Here is a 19,611-nt window from a genome sequence, read left to right as displayed (position 1 = left end):
TGTATTGAGATCTAACATTAGCAAGTTACTCTAAATATTGTTGTTTTGAGATCTAACATTAGCAAGTTACTCTAAATATTGTTGTATTGAGATATGAAATTGGCAAGTTACTCTATGTATTGTTGTATTGACATCTAACATTGGCAGGTTACTCTAGATATTGTTGTATATAGATCTAACATTGGCAAGTTACTCTAGGTATTGTTGTATTGAGATCTAATATTGGTAAATTACTCTAGATACTGTTGTATTGAGATCTAAGTTGAGTTATTCTAGATACTCCTGTATTGAAATCTAAGTTGAGTTACTCTAGATAATGTTGTATTGAGATCTAAGTTGAGTTACTCAAGATATTGTTGTATTCATCTAAGTTGAGTTACTCTAGACATTGTTGTACTGAGATCTAATATTGGTAAATTACTCTAGATATTGTTGTAATGAGATCTAATATTGGTAAATCACTCTAGATATTGTTGTAATGAGATCTAAGTTGAGTTACTCTAGATATTCCTGTATTGATTCAGATGTAACGTTACTAAGTACTGCATGAATTTTTACTCTTAAATGTGCTATATATAACAGTAACCATTATATTTTATTACAATTGATCTTATAACAAATAATCTTTCCATGAATTCAATTACAACTGAACACATTGTAAACATAACCTTACCTTTACGATATTACAATTAACTTTGCCCTCTACGTTGATATTTAACCTATACTGTGACGTCACTGGCCTCCTCTGCAGGATCATCAAGTTGTTTCTTGACATGACGGGAAAGATGGTGTTTAAACTCTCCCGGTCCAGGCTGGAGGAAGTTCTTGGAAGTGAAGAAGGAGGAAGACTTCACAGTCACCTAACTGTACAGAAGAAGGTTAGTGGTGTAAGTATCAGTTCCTCTTGCTATAACATGAAACAAGATTAGGACATTTTCTAAACTGTCTCTGTTTGGTTTCAGTACAAAACAATGAATAGTCATGAACTTCAGACAATACTGGCTGAGAGACGTCGAAAGATCGAACTTAGTACAGACAGCACACCAACTCTTAGTAGAAACGAGGTTTGTAAACTGTTCGAAGGTGGCGTTACTCGAGGATCCGACTCTGGTGACTACTGTGAACCTGACAGATCCAACCAGAACTTTGATCACGAAGGTATTCGTCAAAGTGTCCTATATATATATAATATAGTTTGTAAATAAAACATATTCAAAGGTCAATCGAAATTTAACTCGTGATGGCAGTGGTAAATAAAGGATTTTTTCCCCTCTACACATACCCATATATCAATAGACAAAGTAAAGATAATTGGTCGAAAAATCAAAGCTCTGAAAAATGTAACTTAACGATGTAACTGTATATTGTGAAGGAGATAGCAGTAACTAACAATGTAGTATATATTGTGAAGGTGTGATAGATAGTAGTTACCAACAATGTAGTATATATTGTGAAAGAGTTATAGATAGTTGTTACCAACAATGTAGTATATATTGTGAAGGTGTGATAGATAGTTGTTACCAACAATATAGTATATATTGTGAAGTTGTGATAGTTAGTTGTGACAAACAACGTAGTATATATTGTGAAGGTGTGACAGATAGTTGTTACCAACAATGTAGTATATATTGTGAAGGTGTGGTAGATAGTTGTGACCAACAATGTAGTATATATTGTGAAGGTGTGATAGATAGTTGTTACCAACAATGTAGTATATATTGTGAAGGTGTGATAGATAGTTGTTACCAACAATGTAGTATATATTGTGAAGGTGTGATAGATAGTTGTTACCAACAATGTAGTATATATTGTGAAGGTGTGATAGATAGTTGTTACCAACAATGCAGTATATATTGTGAAGGTGTGGTAGTTAGTTGTGACCAACAATGTTGTATGTATTATGAAGGTGTGATAGTTCTGACCAACAATGTTGTATGTGTTGTGAAGGTGTGATAGATAGTTGTAACCCACAATGTAGTGTGTGTTGTTAAGGTGTGATAGTTAGTTGTGACCTACAATGTTTAAGTGTTTATATAATAACCTTTCTTCATCTGTGTGGTAGTTAGTTGTGACCTACAATGTTTAAGTGTTTATATAATAACCTTTCTTCATCCTCTGTGTGATGGTTAGTTGTGACCTACAATGTTTAAGTGTTTATATAATAACCTTTCTTCATCATCTGTGTGATAGTTAGTTGTGACCTACAATGTCAAACTGTTTATATAATAACCTTTCTTCATCATCTGTGTGATAGTTAGTTGTGACCTACAATGTCAAACTGTTTATATAATAACCTTTTTTCATCATCTGTGTGATGGTTAGTTGTAACCCACAATGTAGTGTGTGTTGTTAAGGTGTGATAGTTAGTTGTGACCTACAATGTTTAAGTGTTTATATAATAACCTTTCTTCATCCTCTGTGCGATGGTTAGTTGTGACCTACAATGTCAAACTGTTTATATAATAACCTTTCTTCATCATCTGTGTGATAGTTAGTTGTAACCCACAATGTAGTGTGTGTTGTTAAGGTGTGATAGTTAGTTGTGACCTACAATGTCAAACTGTTTATATAATAACCTTTCTTCATCATCTGTGTGATAGTTAGTTGTGACCTACAATGTTTAACCTTTTATATAATAACCTTTCTTCATCATCTCTTGGTAGTTTAGGTGAATCATTACACTTGGTATATTTTTAATTATAGACAAAATTCACTTATTTCTCTCAGGCATTAAACGGAAATTATTTCAAACTTTGAAAAATACTTTCTCGTTCCTTTCTATAGATTAAGGAATGATAATCATTATTTATAGTTACAATTATTACATGTTAAGCTACATGTTACTATTTTCACTGTACAATTATTACATGTTAAGTTACATGTTACTATTTTCACTGTACAATTATTACGTGTTAAGTACATGTTACTATTTTCACTGTACAATTATTACATGTTTAGTTACATGTTACTATTTTCACTATACAATTATTACATGTTGAGTTACATGTTACTATTTTCACTGTACAATTATTATGTGTTAAGTACATGTTACTATTTTCACTGTACAATTATTATGTGTTAAGTACATGTTACTATTTTCACTGTACAATTATTATGTGTTAAGTACATGTTACTATTTTCACTGTACAATTATTATGTGTTAATTTACATGTTACTATTTTCACTGTACAATTATTACGTGTTAAGTTACATGTTACTATTTTCACTGTACAATTATTACGTGTTAAGTTACATGTTACTATTTTCACTGTACAATTATTACGTGTTAAGTACATGTTACTATTTTCACTGTACAATTATTACATGTTAAGTTACATGTTACTACTTTCACTATACAATTATTACATGTTAAGTTACATGTTACTATTTTCACTGTACAATTATTATGTGTTAAGTACATGTTACTATTTTCACTGTACAATTATTACATGTTAAGTTACATGTTACTATTTTCACTGTACAATTATTACGTGTTAAGTACATGTTACTATTTTCACTGTACAATTATTACGTGTTAAGTACATGTTACTATTTTCACTGTACAATTACAGGCTGTTTGGATTTTGTTTTTTCTCTTCTTTGAAGATTGGGTTGGAAAATTTTAAACCATTATGTTTTTCTTTGGTTTCCTATTTTGAAAGTTTCAGAAACCTTTACATCTTTTGTGGATGTTTTTAAATTTGGTAACAATACTTCTTATTTCTGCAATTCCAGGTTATGTTCCTGCACCAGTTGATGAAACCCAAAAAATGAAAATAACAACTGATGAGTGGCAGCGACAACAACTGATAGCTGAGGCTTTGGCTGACTAGATAGTTTTGATATATTACACATACTGTATCTATAAAAACATATTGTTCACATTATCCAATATCTATAAATACATATTGTTCACATTATTCAATATCTATAAATACATATTGTTCACATTATTCAATATCTATAAATACATATTGTTCACATTATTCAATATCTACAAAAACATATTGTTCACATTATTCAATATCTATAAATACATATTGTTCACATTATCCAATATCTATAAAAACATATTGTTCACATTATCCAATATCTATAAAAACATATTGTTCACATTACCCAATATCTATAAAAACATATTGTTCACATTATCCAATATCTATAAATACATATTGCTCACATTATTCACTATCTATAAGAACATATTGTTCACATTATCCAATATCTATAAAACATATTGTTCACATTATCCAATATCTATAAATACATATTGCTCACATTATTCAATATCTATAAAAACTTATTGTTCACATTATCCAATATCTATAAATAAATATTGTTCACATTATCCAATATCTATAAAAACATATTGTTCACATTATTCAATATCTATAAATACATATTGTTCACATTATTCAATATCTATAAATACATATTGTTCACATTACCCAATATCTATAAATAAATATTGTTCACATTATTCAATATATATAAATACATATTGTTCACATATTATTCATCGGTTAAATTAAAATACAAACTTTATGGTATCACTCCTTCCTTTCGAAATACTTTTTCTACTATTATGGTTACAGACAACTGGTCAACGCTAAAATTATATCCACAACAAAACTTACTGTTTTAAGCCTAAAGTCGATGACATATTGAAAAACTAGTAGGCCTAAAATTGTTATAATAATCAAGTGTTATCCAACTCGGTTTATCTTCCGAATTAGTCAGATCGTGATAACAACAGAAGATCAAGATATTCGTATTATTTTCTGCCACCTCTAGTCACACCACGATAAAAATTGAAGAACAAGAATTTTCATGACCAATGAAGAAACAGTTAGATATTGGACATATTTTACAAGACCAATTAGGAGACAAATGGATATCAGAAATTTTAGCCTTCATGTCCAATGAATAAGCAATTATCAAGGAAAAGAGGTTTGATAATTTGAAATATTTTCATGATCATCGATGAGACAATTGGATATTGGACATATTTTTCGCTGACTGTACTGGAATGACTCAAATGTTTGAATGAAATACTTGATTGCCATGTTGGCACGTTGAAAGCGCTGATCTGTACAAAATTTTATGTAAACTCTGATGCGAAGAGCCACGATAATGTAAAACACTGAATCAAACTAAGCCTAAAGTAGTTGTAACAAATTAGCCACGAGAATGTAAAACACTGAATCAAACTAAGCCTAAAGTAGTTGTAACAAATTAGCCACGAGAATGTAAAACACTGAATCAAACTAAGCCTAAAGTAGTTATAACAAATTAGCCACGATGATGTAAAACACTGAATCAAACTAAGCCTAAAGTAGTTATAACAAATAAGCCACGACAATGTAAAACACTGAATCAAACTAAACCTAAAGTAGTTATAACAAATAAGCCACGACAATGTAAAACACTGAATCAAACTAAGCCTGAAGTAGTTATAACAAATTACGTAACTCGTCATATATTTCTTAAGATGTCTTACATGAGTAAGCTGAGATATTTGTGTAGCTTAGAAATTATCACAGTTTATACATTGTTACAGCTTAGACATTATCACCACATATACATTATCACACTTTGTATTGTCACAGCTGATTACCTAACACTTGTGAGAGTCAATAGTACAGTCACTACGAAAGATTTGTATGTTTCATGACCTTACACTTGATAGAAGGTCAAGCGGAGTCAATAATAGTTATTTCGAGCATTCTTTACGTTTCATTTACCATCAACTTTTCTATTGTGAACTTAGAAAATAAAATATCAGCCATTCAGATTGTAAAATACTATTCGTACGTTTCCTCCTATGTATAATAATGGTTGCTAGATATTATTTCTATAATTAAATAGTATCGACAATCTGAACATAATTATACAGTAGAATATCATTCTAACCAATAATTTAAAGGCAAACATTAAAACAAATTAAGGCATAATTATAATAGTTGCTGTTTTAAAGCCTTTCTTATAAAAGTTATTTTTGTTTTACAGATTAGAACTTCAAATTTACTCGCGTTTCCAAAATATATATACATACGCTTACTGAAATGTATATAATTAATGAAATACTATTTTCTCCTAGTTCTGTTAATGTAATATTTTTATTTTACTTGTGTCAATCACAGAGACAATTGACGTTTCTTGATCTTCAGATTATTGTCACTATGTATGTTATCAAGTACGTTAATAACAAGCTGCTATTATAAAAGAATTGATAAATAAAAGTATTTAATGTAGTTTTTTTTTTTCGTGTTTTTTTATCTTACATTCGATTTAACTTTTAGTTATTTAAATAATGAAAAATACTAACTTCTATTCTACACAGAATATTTTCCTTGTTTTCATTTTTTTCTTGAACCGATAAAATATTTCCAGCTAACACGATTTTTGGAGACATTCGGATAAGCTGCCTAAATGGATAATGTTTCACGAAACACTGGAACTGTGTTTAATGACAAACTATAAGTTAGTCATTCTAACGAATAGCCTAGCGAGTACAAAATAAAAAGTGTTACGTCATTAAGTTAAGCCTACTTTTCTCTCGATCTAGAAGTGGTATAAGCTTACATAGGTTGTTTTTTTAAATAGAAAAACGAGAATAATTCGGAAACTCTAAGCAGGTAAACAAAATCTACTGATTTACTACGATTTAAAGTGTATGCTTTCCTAGTCCTCATCGAAAGAGATCCTCCCAAAAGAGTTGTTGCGTCAGAGAGGTCACGTGACTAGTATCACGCCACGTCCTTCCCGAACCTTCATGAATTATCGGGATACTACTAGATTGGGGGTAGTCTGGTATATATAAGATGGTCACAACGTGACGAGGATGTGTAATTGAATGTATGCTGATAGAGAAAATATTGTTGGACACGTGAGACGTTCGTTGAGAATTATAGTGTTTGTTATAGAGCGACTGTTGAAATTAAGTGTATCGTAAAGTTGTATTCGGAAAGAATAACCCAGTTTTATTTAAGAAAGGACTTGTGTCGCTAAAGTTTCGTCGGAACGAATTTACGGAAAATTAACTAACGACTGGAGGTGTAACAGAGTGTTGGGATTGTTAGGGGTGGAAACCATAGAATGGTATCTTTAGACGGAGAGCACGTGTTTTGTGACGACATAAGGATCTAATGAAAGAGATGAGTTTATTCTGGATCTTCCAGAGAGTGTTACTTTCGTAAGATTTCACAAGAAATTGCCACCAGTTAATCATTATGGAGCTTCAAGAGTGTGTGATAACGGCTTGATTACTTCAAACTGATTTTAATGGACAATCACATATTTTATCATGTATTGGTTGATTTTTTTTATCGATGATTATTATATAAATCTGTCTTTTCAATTCACTCTTATTTTTCTTCTGGTAATGACTGATTTTTATTTAATAAACATAATAGAAATGATATTGTCAGTGTTTATCAAGAATAAGATGATTCGTGTGGTAAATAATATAATTATAGTTGAAATGTCTTTTTGACCTTAATACGCATAACAGCATGCGTGGTCTGTAATTATACAACGAATTTCGCTTTGACCCACCCCCAGTGGCTCATTAGTAATTCTAAGGGTTCAGATAACTAAAAACGGGGTTTCGATAGTCGTAATAGCAACAGAACAACTGACCACTACCTAACAAACACCACAGCTCACTACTGTAATAACTTATTGTTGTGGTATTTGTTAAGTAGTGGTCAGTTGCTCTGTTGCCACAATAAGTTATTACAATAGTGGGTTGTGGTATTTGTTAAGTAGTGGTCAGTTGCTCTGTTGCCACAATAAGTTATTACAGTAGTGAGCTGTGGTATTTGTTAGGTAGTGATCAGTTGTTCTGTCGCTACAATAAGTTATTACAGTAGTGGGTTGTGGTATTTGTTAGGTAGTGATCAGTTGTTCTGTCGCTTCAATAGCTAGAACGGTGTACGTGTAATGTTTCAGGTCTAAGAAATTATTTTTTATAAAAAAACGTACATATACATTTTACCTCTTGTGATTTGCCTTTCCATTTTTATAGATTTGTTGTTCTTACATATGAATTCAGTTCAGTAACATGAGTACAGCAATACTTCGCAGAAATCTGAAGATAATGTTACTCCAGTCTTCACGAGAAAGGAAATCGAACAAAATGATTACGACCTCTGGTGTTTAACTGTGTAGTTGAATCACAACTGAAAATGTCAAATGGCATCTAAGTATCTGGCTCTTTTTTTTCACGGCCATTTTCACCCATATAATCAATAAAACTCGATGTATGTACACCATAGTTTCATCAGTAAACTCGACGTATGTACACCATAGTTTCATCAGTAAACTCAACGTATGTACACCATAGTTTCATCAGTAAACTCAACGTATGTACACCATAGTTTCATCAGTAAACTCAACGTATGTACACCATAGTTTCATAAATAAACTCGATGTATGTACACCATAGTTTCATGAGTAAACTCAACGTATGTACACCATAGTTTCATAAATAAACTCGATGTATGTACACCATAGTTTCATCAGTAAACTCGACGTATGTACACCATAGTTTCATGAGTAAACTCAACGTATGTACACCATAGTTTCATCAGTAAACTCAACGTATGTACACCATAGTTTCATCAGTAAACTCAACGTATGTACACCATAGCTTCATCAGTAAACTCGACGTCTGTACACCATAGTTTCATATCGAGTTTACTGATGAAACTATGGTGTACATACATCGAGTTTACTTATGAAACTATGGTGTACATACGTCGAGTATAATGATGAAACTATGGTGTACATACGTCGAGTTTACTCATGAAACTATGGTGTACATACGTAGAGTTTACTGATGAAACTAAGGTGTACATACATCGAGTTTACTGATGAAACTATGGTGTACAAACATCGAGTTTACTTATGAAACTATGGTGTACATACAGCGAGTTTACTGATGAAACTATGGTGTACATACGTCGAGTTTACTGATGAAACTATGGTGTACATACATCGAGTTTACTGGTATGTACACCATAGTTTCATCAGTAAACTCGACGTATGTACACCATAGTTTCATCAGTAAACTCGACGTATGTACACCACAGTTTCATCAGTTATGATATAGCGCTCAATTATTTATTACAATTTATTTAAAAAAAAAAATGTTTTGCCAATGGAGAAATATTCAGTTTTACCATATTGTTTTAACTGCGTCACAACAGTCTGCTATTATGTTGCTTGAAACACGTTTAGGCCAAGCCTACTTGTTCCCTAAACGAATCTGGTTGTAATGGTTACTGTGTTACTGACCAATAAATTCACTTGAATATTGAGTTAAAATATTCCAATCGTGATTGGTTGTATTAAAAACTGGTAACTTTATTTATTTGTTTGTTTATTTTAGAGCAAAGTCTCATTTAAACTTGCAACAAACAATTAATTCGGTCGTTTTTATTATTACGATTTCTTATGGTTTAAATGGTGTTTGTATTAACTTATGCTAGTTTCAATGTTACATAAGTAATTTGTCAATATAATGTACCCCCTTCCAGGGGGCATAGATGTAACTCTGGGGCTTAAAACCCGAGTTTCGATACCTGTGGTAGGTACAGCACGAATAACCCACCGTGTAGCTTTGCGCTTAACAACAAATAAACACTGTAATCTATGTTAATAAGTAAGGCATAATCTAAGAATAATTATTATGTCTTCGTATTGCCTTCAACCGCTAGAAGTCCGTTGCTACGTTTGTTTACGTCAACACATGCGCAAATGTCTGTAACCAAGGTGAGTGGTTCGCGTGCCTGCTTAGAATATACTTTTGACTTAGCTGCTCCGAAGTAGATACATCCCGCCATGGGAGATGAGAAGGAGGTGAAAAAAGTAACAGTTTCTCCTCTAACAAGACGACGTCCTCCGTCCGAAAAGGTAATCCCATTTTATCGTACTTTTTGGATCATTCTAAGTTTTGGTTTTCGTCTGTGAATCTGTGACGAAAAAATCTAATGTTTTTCAAAGAAAAAGTTATGGACGTGGTTGACATGCCTGTCCCAAAAGTGTTAGTTCTTATTATAAGGAGTGATAGCCACCAGTAATCTACTCCACTCGTGTGGTCTGTTTTCTATTTACAGTACCACCCTCTCCCCTGCAGGTTTAGAGATAGGTCTGTGGGCTTATAATGCCAAAATTCTGGTTTCGATACCAGCAGAGCAGGATACGGATAGTATATTGGGTAGTTTCATGCTTAACAACAAATTAAACTTTTTCTACGTGGAGTTATTTGTGTATCTTTAAAATGCGTTGTCTCGGTCCTAGTTCTTTAGAACTAATGCTACAGTTCTACTGACCTATTAATAACTGTAGCATTAGTTCTTTACTGACCTATTAATAACTGTAGCATTAGTTATTTTCTGACCTATTAATAACTGTAACATTAGTTATTTTCTTACCTATTAATAACTGTAGCATTAGTTCTTTACTGACCTATTAATAACTGTAGCATTAGTTATTTTCTGACCTATTAATAACTGTAGCATTAGTTCTTTACTGACCTATTAATAACTGTAGCATTAGTTCTTTACTGACCTATTAATAACTGTAATAAACACCACTTGTTTAACAATATCAGTAGAACACGACTTGTTTAACAATATCAGTAGAACACCACTTGTTTAACAATATCAATAGAACACCACTTATTTAACAACATCAGTAGAACACCATTTGTTTAACAACATCAGTAGAAAACGACTTGTTTAACAATATCAGTAGAACACGACTTGTGTAATAATATCAGTAGAACACCACTTGTTTAACAATATCAGTAGAACACCACTTATTCAACAACACCAGTATAACACCATTTGTTTAACAACATCAGTAGAAAACGACTTGTTTAACAATATCAGTAGAACACGACTTGTTTAACAATATCAGTAGAACACCACTTGTTTAACAATATCAGTAGAACACCACTTATTTAACAATATCAGTAGAACACCACTTGTTTAACAATATCAGTAGAACACCACTTCTTCCAAACCAAGAATTTAAAATAATGACGCTCCAGGCTATGATGTCATAGCCTTGGTATGTAGCATCGATCATTCTGTTCTTCATGTTCAGCATGATGGAGACAGTGACGCTTGGTACAACCTCTTTCTTTAATTAATTATAAACAACAAACTTTGAATATTTGAAATGATAAAGATATCCAATGAATTTTATAAATAAATATATTAGAAATGGGTTATAAAAGAAAACGTCGATCCATCAGTGAATGTTTGTTTTAGGCCAGTTTTAGCTGTTTTGTGTTTATAGCTAATTTAGATATTCCACGAGACCATTTTAAAGAACTCTAATTGTTGTGAGAGAAATATTTTATCACGTTAAAGTAAATCATTAAACCTCGTAATGTCTAAGTAACTGATGGGTCAAGATGTATCGATGTTGTATTCACATCGTCAATATTCCTGGCTTTGTATATACATTTAGGCCTATTTTTAACTTCGCAAGCTGGCCAAACCTTGATAGATATTAGTGGGATTATGTCCGAAAATATCGTTACTCATCATACGATTTATAGCAACTAAGTCAGTTTGTTTTACAACATTGGCTATTTTAGTGTGTTTAAGTTAGCTGAGTTAGTCTAGTTTTGATGAACGTTTGTATAAGTCCATGTACAGTATGTTTCAGAATTATAGTTGTATAAACATGCAAACAGATAAATAAATTTATAAATAGATAGATAGACAGACGGGTAAATATATACTGATATCCAGACAGATATATAGAAAGACAAGGAAACAGATACATAGACAGATAATCAGATAGACTCATATATTATTATATAGACAGACAAATAGATAGAGAGACAGATAAACAGAGTAGAGAGATAAACAAACAGACAGATAAACATATAGATAGACAGACAAATATATAGCTAGATTAGCAGACAGAAAGACAGATAAAAAGATAGAGATATAGAGACAGATAAACAGATAGACAGATGGATAGGCATAAAGATAAACAGACAGGCAGACAGACAAAATGATAGATATATATAGACAGACAGAAAGATATCGATAAATAAACAGACAGCCAGATAGATAGACAGTTAGCCATTAGTAACAAATTTGATAGACGTGTCCATGTGTCAAACAAAAGACCTTCAAGCTGGAGAGACTGAGGAACACAAAATGTGTACTACTAGGAAAGAATTATCAAAAATTATAGATATGTCTCTATCAGTTGTAGAACACTTCTTTGAGTTAGGCTAGAGACCAAAAACAACATATTTGTTAACCTTTTCTCACTTCTAAATTATGGGATGCTCGTAAAAGCAAGACAAGAATGTAACGAACAGCTCTTAGTAACAATACATACAAAATTTTATTTAATGTTTATTTTATCGTGCCACCAGGTTCAGTATATAGTTACAATAGAACACATAGACATGTATCACAATGATTAAGATCATTTAGGGTAGCCATCTCGTGGCACAATTAAAATATGAACCCGCATATCTTGTAACCTTAACGTAAATAATAAAAAGTGCAGTGAAAACGTGATTAAGCCCTGAAACACAAAGAATTGGTTTAAAATCAATGTTAGGGAAAAAATAATTATCGGCTCTTATTTTAGTTTAAACCAAATTAATTCCGACTGGTAATCTTCTTCAGTTATGGAATTCTTAAACGCACCTTTCAGGTGGTTTCCTTAGATAACAGGAGGCTTGATCAGGATGTGACTTGCAGAATAAAATCTTAATTACGACTTTATGTATGAAAATAGCTGATCATAGGGGAATGGAACAAAAATCTATTTTTCCTTCAAAATCACCACTATGCTGAACAAAGGAAGCATTTTATTGGAAGGTCATATATCAATCTACATGTAGCTGTTGAGAGATGAATTAGTCTGTTTCTGTTACAGACTGAGAGAGTATAAATTAAAAAGTTCTATAATGCCACCCATCTCAGTGCGCATGTGCTATTCACGTTATTGAAGGTCATTCCAATAGAAACATTCAGGATAAATCCTCTATGAACCATCTGATCCTCCAATAGAAAATATTACTGTATTTACAAAGTGTATTTTATTTTGCAACTATATTTCCACCAAAAAAAAAAGCACACGTGATACCCTAGGGGAATGACTCAGATCAACAGATAACTATAGTGAAAGGAACTTACTATGCCTTTTGACCAATATTCTATTGCTAAAACTATAAACACGCCTAGAATCGTAAGCGTATATACGTGAGAAAGTTTGAGAGTTCTTGATGAGCTTGAAATAACCACCTTACTAAAGAAGGTAAGAAATACAAGTTATGGGACGGTGATCTGCGACTGTCAGCAGTTAGAGACAACGACTTGCTACCAAAGAAGGTAAGAAATACTAGGCTTGTGTCTCTAACAGAGTAACAGAGGATTAGAAACCTATCATTTGATGTAAATGACCAATAACTATGATAATATAAAAATAGCAAGTGAGAGGAACGCTGGTGTAATTTGTGATTTTTACTAAGTGGAATATGTTGTCAAATTATTTGCTCTACTACTTAAGCTTGTGAAACAAAATATATATGAGTTAACTAAAGGAATAAAATTGAACAGTTGATGATATTAATATCTTGGGTGTTGCTGGCTGTGAGAAAGATGCTGCTACTTTACAAATGGATTTTGATCATTTAGTGAGTTGTGCCAATAATGAACAGATGGGTTTTAATTATAATAAATATAAGATAATGAATGTGGGTTATCTTAATCTAAATGATAAGTATGACATTTATGAAAATATCGTTTATAGATTTATGAAAAACAGGATATTTCTGTTGTTTAACTGAGTAGTCTTTTAATCTCTTAAATCATCCAAGTAGTGTGCTGTTGCTGTTGGTAGGGCAAATGCGCTTTTGGCTTGCATTTACAGAAATACTGAATATACGTCTAGAGAGGTTATAATGTCATTTTATAGGTCACTGGTTAGGCCTCAGTAGGAGTGTTGTGTCAAGTCTTGATCTCCTTACTTTAAGAAGGACATTGAATTATTGGAAAGGGTTCAGAGTCGGGTTACTAGAATTGTTCCTGGGGTTGTCATATGAGGAGAGATTAAGATATCTGGAATTGTTTTATTTTGAAAAAAGGAGAGTTAGAGAGGATCTGATTGAGGTGTTTAAGATTGTTCAGGGAATTGTTTGTTTTTAATTATGCACAAAGCTACACAAGGGCTATCTGTGCTCTGCCCACCACGGGTATCGAAACCCGGTTTGTAGCGTATGTAAGTCCGCAGACATACCGCTGTGCCACTGGGGGCATTCAGGGAATTGATAATACCTATAATCATATTTTTTCATGATTAATGGTGATAATGGTAAGACTAGGGGTTAGAACAATAAGTTTTGGCAGGGTAGGAATCATCTTCAGCTAAGACAGCTTTATATATTTCTAACAGGGTGGTTAGCCTTTAAAACTAGGTTGTCCTTTAAAACTAGGTTGGCCTTTAGAACTAGGTTCGCCTTTAAAACTAGTTGGCTTCAGATGTGGTGGATGCAATTAATTTAAGGTAGTTGAAAAAAGGAGTGATGCAGTTTTAGAACATAAAGGTTGGGTTTATTTTTTTTTTGTATTTTGAAATGGAGGGAACAACCTTCATGGGCTAAGATTGAAAAGCCCTTAAATGATATGTTATATTTTATGTTGTACCATCTCGACCTGGGGAGGTTCTTAGACCCTGTCAGGAAAGAAATGTTTAGGACGGGCTTTCCTACTGATCTAGTATTTATTCAGAGCAAGTGACTTAATACCGATGACCTGCTACTGTTCGTAGGTTACTATTCATGGGTTAGAAACGAAGGCTGTTGATGGTTTGCAGTTGATAACTATAATTATGGACGGTGACCTTCTGCTATCAGTAGAGATAGAGAGCGATCTGCTATTGTCAGTAGTTACGAATAGTGACCTGTTACTGTCAGTAGTTATAGATGGTGACCTGCTACTTTCAGTAGTTATAGACAGTGACCTGCTACTGTTAGTAGTTATAGACAGTGGCCTGCTACTCTCAGTAGTTATAGATAGTGACCTGCTAGTGTCAGCAGTTATAGACAGTGACCTGCTACTGTTAGTAGTTATAGACAGTGGCCTGCTACTCTCAGTAGTTATAGATAGTGACCTGCTAGTGTCAGTAGTCATAGACAGTGACCTGCTACTGTTAGTAGTTGCTGACAGTGATCTTCTACTGTCAGTAGTTACTGACAGTGATCTTCTACTATCAGTAGTTATAGATAGTGACCTGCTACTGTCAGTAGTTACTGACAGTGATCTTCTACTATCAGTAGTTACTGACAGTGATCTTATACTGTCAGTAGTTACGGACGGTGACCTGCTACTACTACAGACGTATTTATTGTTGTGTTTGTTATTATGTTTCAGTACTGACCAAGGTAACGGACGTCCAGTATTACTAACCATGACCCTATTAGTCAAACAATCATTCCATTTGTCAACATGAATTTAAGTCTAACATAATACCAAATAAGCCATAATATACGACTTTTATCCCCAGTGTAGAGTGAGAAGAAAGTCTGACATATACAGTTTGTTTGTTTTGTCAAATCCTTAATAGTTTCATCCTTAATATAGTCAAATCCTTAATAGTTTCATCCTTAATATAGTCAAATCCTTAATAGTTGTTTAATACCAAATAAGCTATAATATACAACATTTATCCCCAGTGTAGAGTGAGAAGAAAGTCTGACATATACAGTTTGTTTGTTTTGTCAAATCCTTAATAGTTTCATCCTTAATATAGTCAAATCCTTAATAGTTGTTTAATACCAAATAAGCCATAATATACGACTTTTATCCCCAGTGTAGAGTGAGAAGAAAGTCTGACATACACAGTTTCTTTGGTTTGTTAAATCCTTAATAGTTTCATCAGTCCAAAAATTGATTCAACATATATTACTCTTTATTATTTAAAATCTATCTTTTGTTGTTGTTATAGTAATGTTATATGCATCTATAAAAATGTATTAGTCAGAGACATCTAGTGAGATGAAATATAACTCCTCACGTTCAGTACTTATGTTTGAGTTGCGTGACAGGCTTTGCTAGCAGCCTTAAGCTCACCAGAAGTAACATATTAATATGTTCTTATAGAGATAGATCAACCGAGACCTACGTTTCCCAGGATACCGTTCGAATATTCTTTGTCGAGCACAGTCCTAAATTAACAACTAGAGAATATACTCTAGAGATAAATACTAGGCGATATAAAGTTCTCTAAAACAATTACTTAAATATTTGTAAAGTTGTTTATTCCAGAAATTATTGCAGTACATTTCATTAGAAATCAAAAACGGAACATTATATCCAAGACGGTTTTCTACTTCTCTTTAACTGACTTAGTGCTTTCATCCTCGATTATTTAGCCTTGACATTGGCACGGTGTCCAACCTGATTGCATTTTTCAATTTTTACGAGTCATTGGCCTTTTTAATTCTATTTAAATCTTTTATCTGATTTTTAGACATTGTTTAGTTTTAAGTCGACTATGTTTACGTTCTTTACCGGTCGTTTGGCGCAGATAGCCTAATTAGTTTGTGCCAACCAACCAATCTTTGATTACGGAGTTGAGCGCGGCCGTCTGGGAGCATTGTCTCTGCTTTCGTTAAAAATGCCTCTGATAAAATTACTAATTAATGAAATCGTTACTAGAACTCCATGATATTTATAATTTGCTTAGAACAATAAATTCAAAATAATCATAAAAATAAACCACTGTATAGCACTCATCTTTACGTCTGTCTCGAGGCTTCCTTTGAGATTCTCAATGGAATGATTCGTGTTCGAGTTTCTGTCGTTTCCGTAATTAAGCGTGACAATGAACGATAAGGCTAGACTGAATATGAACCTTTAGAAATACTGTGAAGCAGAGACAATACGACAAAAGAGTAGGAAATGACAGATGAATAAGCACGGTAAATGTAAAGTTCCATCAAGTTTTTAACAGAACGTATGACCTTATAGATTATTTCCAGAAAGCTGTATGAAATATAACTATCTTCACTGAAACATGTGTCCATTTCTTATCTAAACAACTTCTGACAAAATAAACTGCATTAATTTTTTGGCATAAACTAAATTTTTCACTGTAACGCTTCGTAATGGTACGACTATATATTTCACTCTGCTGTATTGTGTTATATACGAATTTTTCTTACTGAACGATATAGGTTCTATTTCCAACAACAGTGTTTGTATCTTTCGTGTGGTATATTTGTAAAGTGTGTGGATAAGCAGTTAGAAGGATATATTACAGCTGTCACACAAACAGTGTTTGTATCTTTCGTGTGGTATATTTGTCAAGTGTTTGGATCAGCAGTTAGAAGGATATATTACAGCTGTTACACAAACAGTTTTGTATCTTTTGTGTGGTATATTTATAAAGTGTTTGGATGAGCAGTTAGAAGGATATATTACAGCTCTCACACAAACAGTGTTTGTATCATGTGAAACCAATGCTATTTCATTCATAAACATTTGAAAAAACTATTCAGCTATAAGGCATGTATTATTGTATGTATTGTTGTTGGTCGTGTTTTACTGTATGTATTGTTGTAAATCGTATTTTACTGTATGTATTGTTGAAGGTCGTGTTTTTACTGTATGTATTGTTGAAGGTCGTGTTTTTACTGTATGTATTGTTGTAGGTCGTGTTTTACTGTATGTATTGTTGTAAATCGTATTTTACTGTATGTATTGTTGAAGGTCGTGTTTTTACTGTATGTATTGTTGTAGGTCGTGTTTTACTGTATATATTGTTGTGGGTCGTATTTTACTGTATGTATTGTTGGTCGTATTTTACTGTATGTATTGTTGTTGGTCGTATTTTACTGTATGTAATGTTGTAGGTCGTATTTTACTGTATGTATTGTTGTAGGTCGTATTTTACTGTATGTGTTTTTGTACGTCGTATTTTACTGTATGCATTGTTGTAGGTCGTGTTTTACTGTATGTATTGTTATAAGTCGTGTTTTATTGCATGTATGTATTGTTATAAGTCGAGTTTTATTGCATGTATGTATTGTTATAAGTCAATCGAGGGTTTAGAATTTACAAAACGGGAATATCCTTTGTACTTAATAGCATTTGAAAAGAAAGGATTATGAATCAATTTGGGGTACCAGAGACCAGCAACAATTCGTATCTTTGTCGTAGTAAGCAAGTTGCGGTGTCTTGTAACACGAACGTGAAGGTCGATGGCAAAAGCCGTCCACATCTCCCAAACAACAGTGTACAATATAATTGAGGACTCTAAAAAAGTAGTTACCCTTCTAATAAAACATCTCAAAGAAAAACCTAACAAAGGTTGTTAAGAACTACACTTACTTTACCAGAAGGGTACTGACGAGTTATGTAGCACTAGCTTCTAGCCCCTGTTAAATATATTTAATTAACTGTAAGAATAAATTAAATAACTTATACTTGTCGTAAACTGGTGCAAGTGGAAATCTTGAAACCAAACATTTGGTCCTATATTGAACTGTTGAAATCTCCAGAGGGCGTCTTATGTTTATTGGTTCAAAAATATTAATCGCTGTTTATTCTGAGATACATAAATAGATACGGATCAACTGATTTTGAAACAAAAATGAGTTCGTAAGATCTTTACTGCTAGAGTTGTGACTGTCTAGGACTGGGAGTTATTGGTATTAGTGATCAATGAAGAATAACCAACAAAGTTCGTGCTAGAAATTTCTCTCTTTTAAAACCACATATGTTATCATAACTCACTCGGACTCGTAATTTATCACATAATATTTTCTTGCTTTTTTATTCTTTTTTTCACAGTCGATGGTTCACTATTTTACCACAGTTCATTTATGATTTAGCAGATAAAATGCCTTTAAAAAGAAATCAAGGAAAGATATTGAAATAGATCATCATTCAGCATCACTGGTAATTTCCTCACTGCGACTGTAATTTTCTTTCTCTGAATCGATAAAGCTTAAAACAAAGTTATTCTGACATATCTACTCCTTTTAGAATAAATATAAGAAACTGGCATTCTTATAAATGAGAACTGTAAAAACATCAAATTAGAAGACGTTAACAACGTTACTTACTTGGACAAAAGAACAAAAATACAACTGAAGAGAATAATGAAGAATGTGAACTTAAAAATTCATGTGTGCTAATTTTCAAGGAACTTTTCAGGAAAGAGTATGTCGAGAATTAGGTTATCGATCACCGAGTTCATCAAAACGATTGTTTAAAAAAAAAATCTTCCTCAAGTTCGATACCCTAAATTTTTATTCTCTTATAGCTAATTGATTATATCTAAAATGAGTATCGGCGAATTTCACATATACAAATATAACTCCAAATAAGGTGATCAATATTCAAGCTGATGTAGTTACTGAATCTGGATCACATGATTAGAGATAAATTATATACCCTCACAACAATTTATTATAAAATGTAGATTTAATTATGATTAGTTAAATATAATTATACAGTTTAATTATGAGTTGTTAAATATAATTATATAGTTTAATTCTGAGTTGTTAAATATAATTATATAGTTTAATTATGAGTTGTTAAATATAATTATATAGTT

At 32.4% G+C, this 19,611-nt stretch overlaps 1 protein-coding gene across 1 annotated transcript; it reads left to right on the top strand.

Annotated features, from left to right (window-relative positions):
* The first annotated feature begins 732 nt into the window (after positions 1 to 732).
* Positions 733 to 4,053, top strand: LOC111089541. The gene is made up of 3 exons (XM_022402247.1): positions 733 to 887; positions 963 to 1,158; positions 3,736 to 4,053. Exons 1-3 carry the CDS (start codon positions 774 to 776, stop codon positions 3,831 to 3,833), a joined length of 408 nt encoding a protein of 135 aa, XP_022257955.1. The 5' UTR covers positions 733 to 773; the 3' UTR covers positions 3,834 to 4,053.
* The last annotated feature ends 15,558 nt before the right edge of the window (positions 4,054 to 19,611 follow it).

The sequence above is a fragment of the Limulus polyphemus genome, unplaced genomic scaffold (assembly GCF_000517525.1).
Source record: "Limulus polyphemus unplaced genomic scaffold, Limulus_polyphemus-2.1.2 Scaffold6562, whole genome shotgun sequence".
Classification (NCBI taxonomy): Eukaryota; Metazoa; Arthropoda; class Merostomata; order Xiphosura; family Limulidae; genus Limulus; species Limulus polyphemus.
The sequence above is the reverse complement of the archived record's forward strand: the minus strand, read 5'-3'. Positions and strand labels throughout refer to the sequence as shown.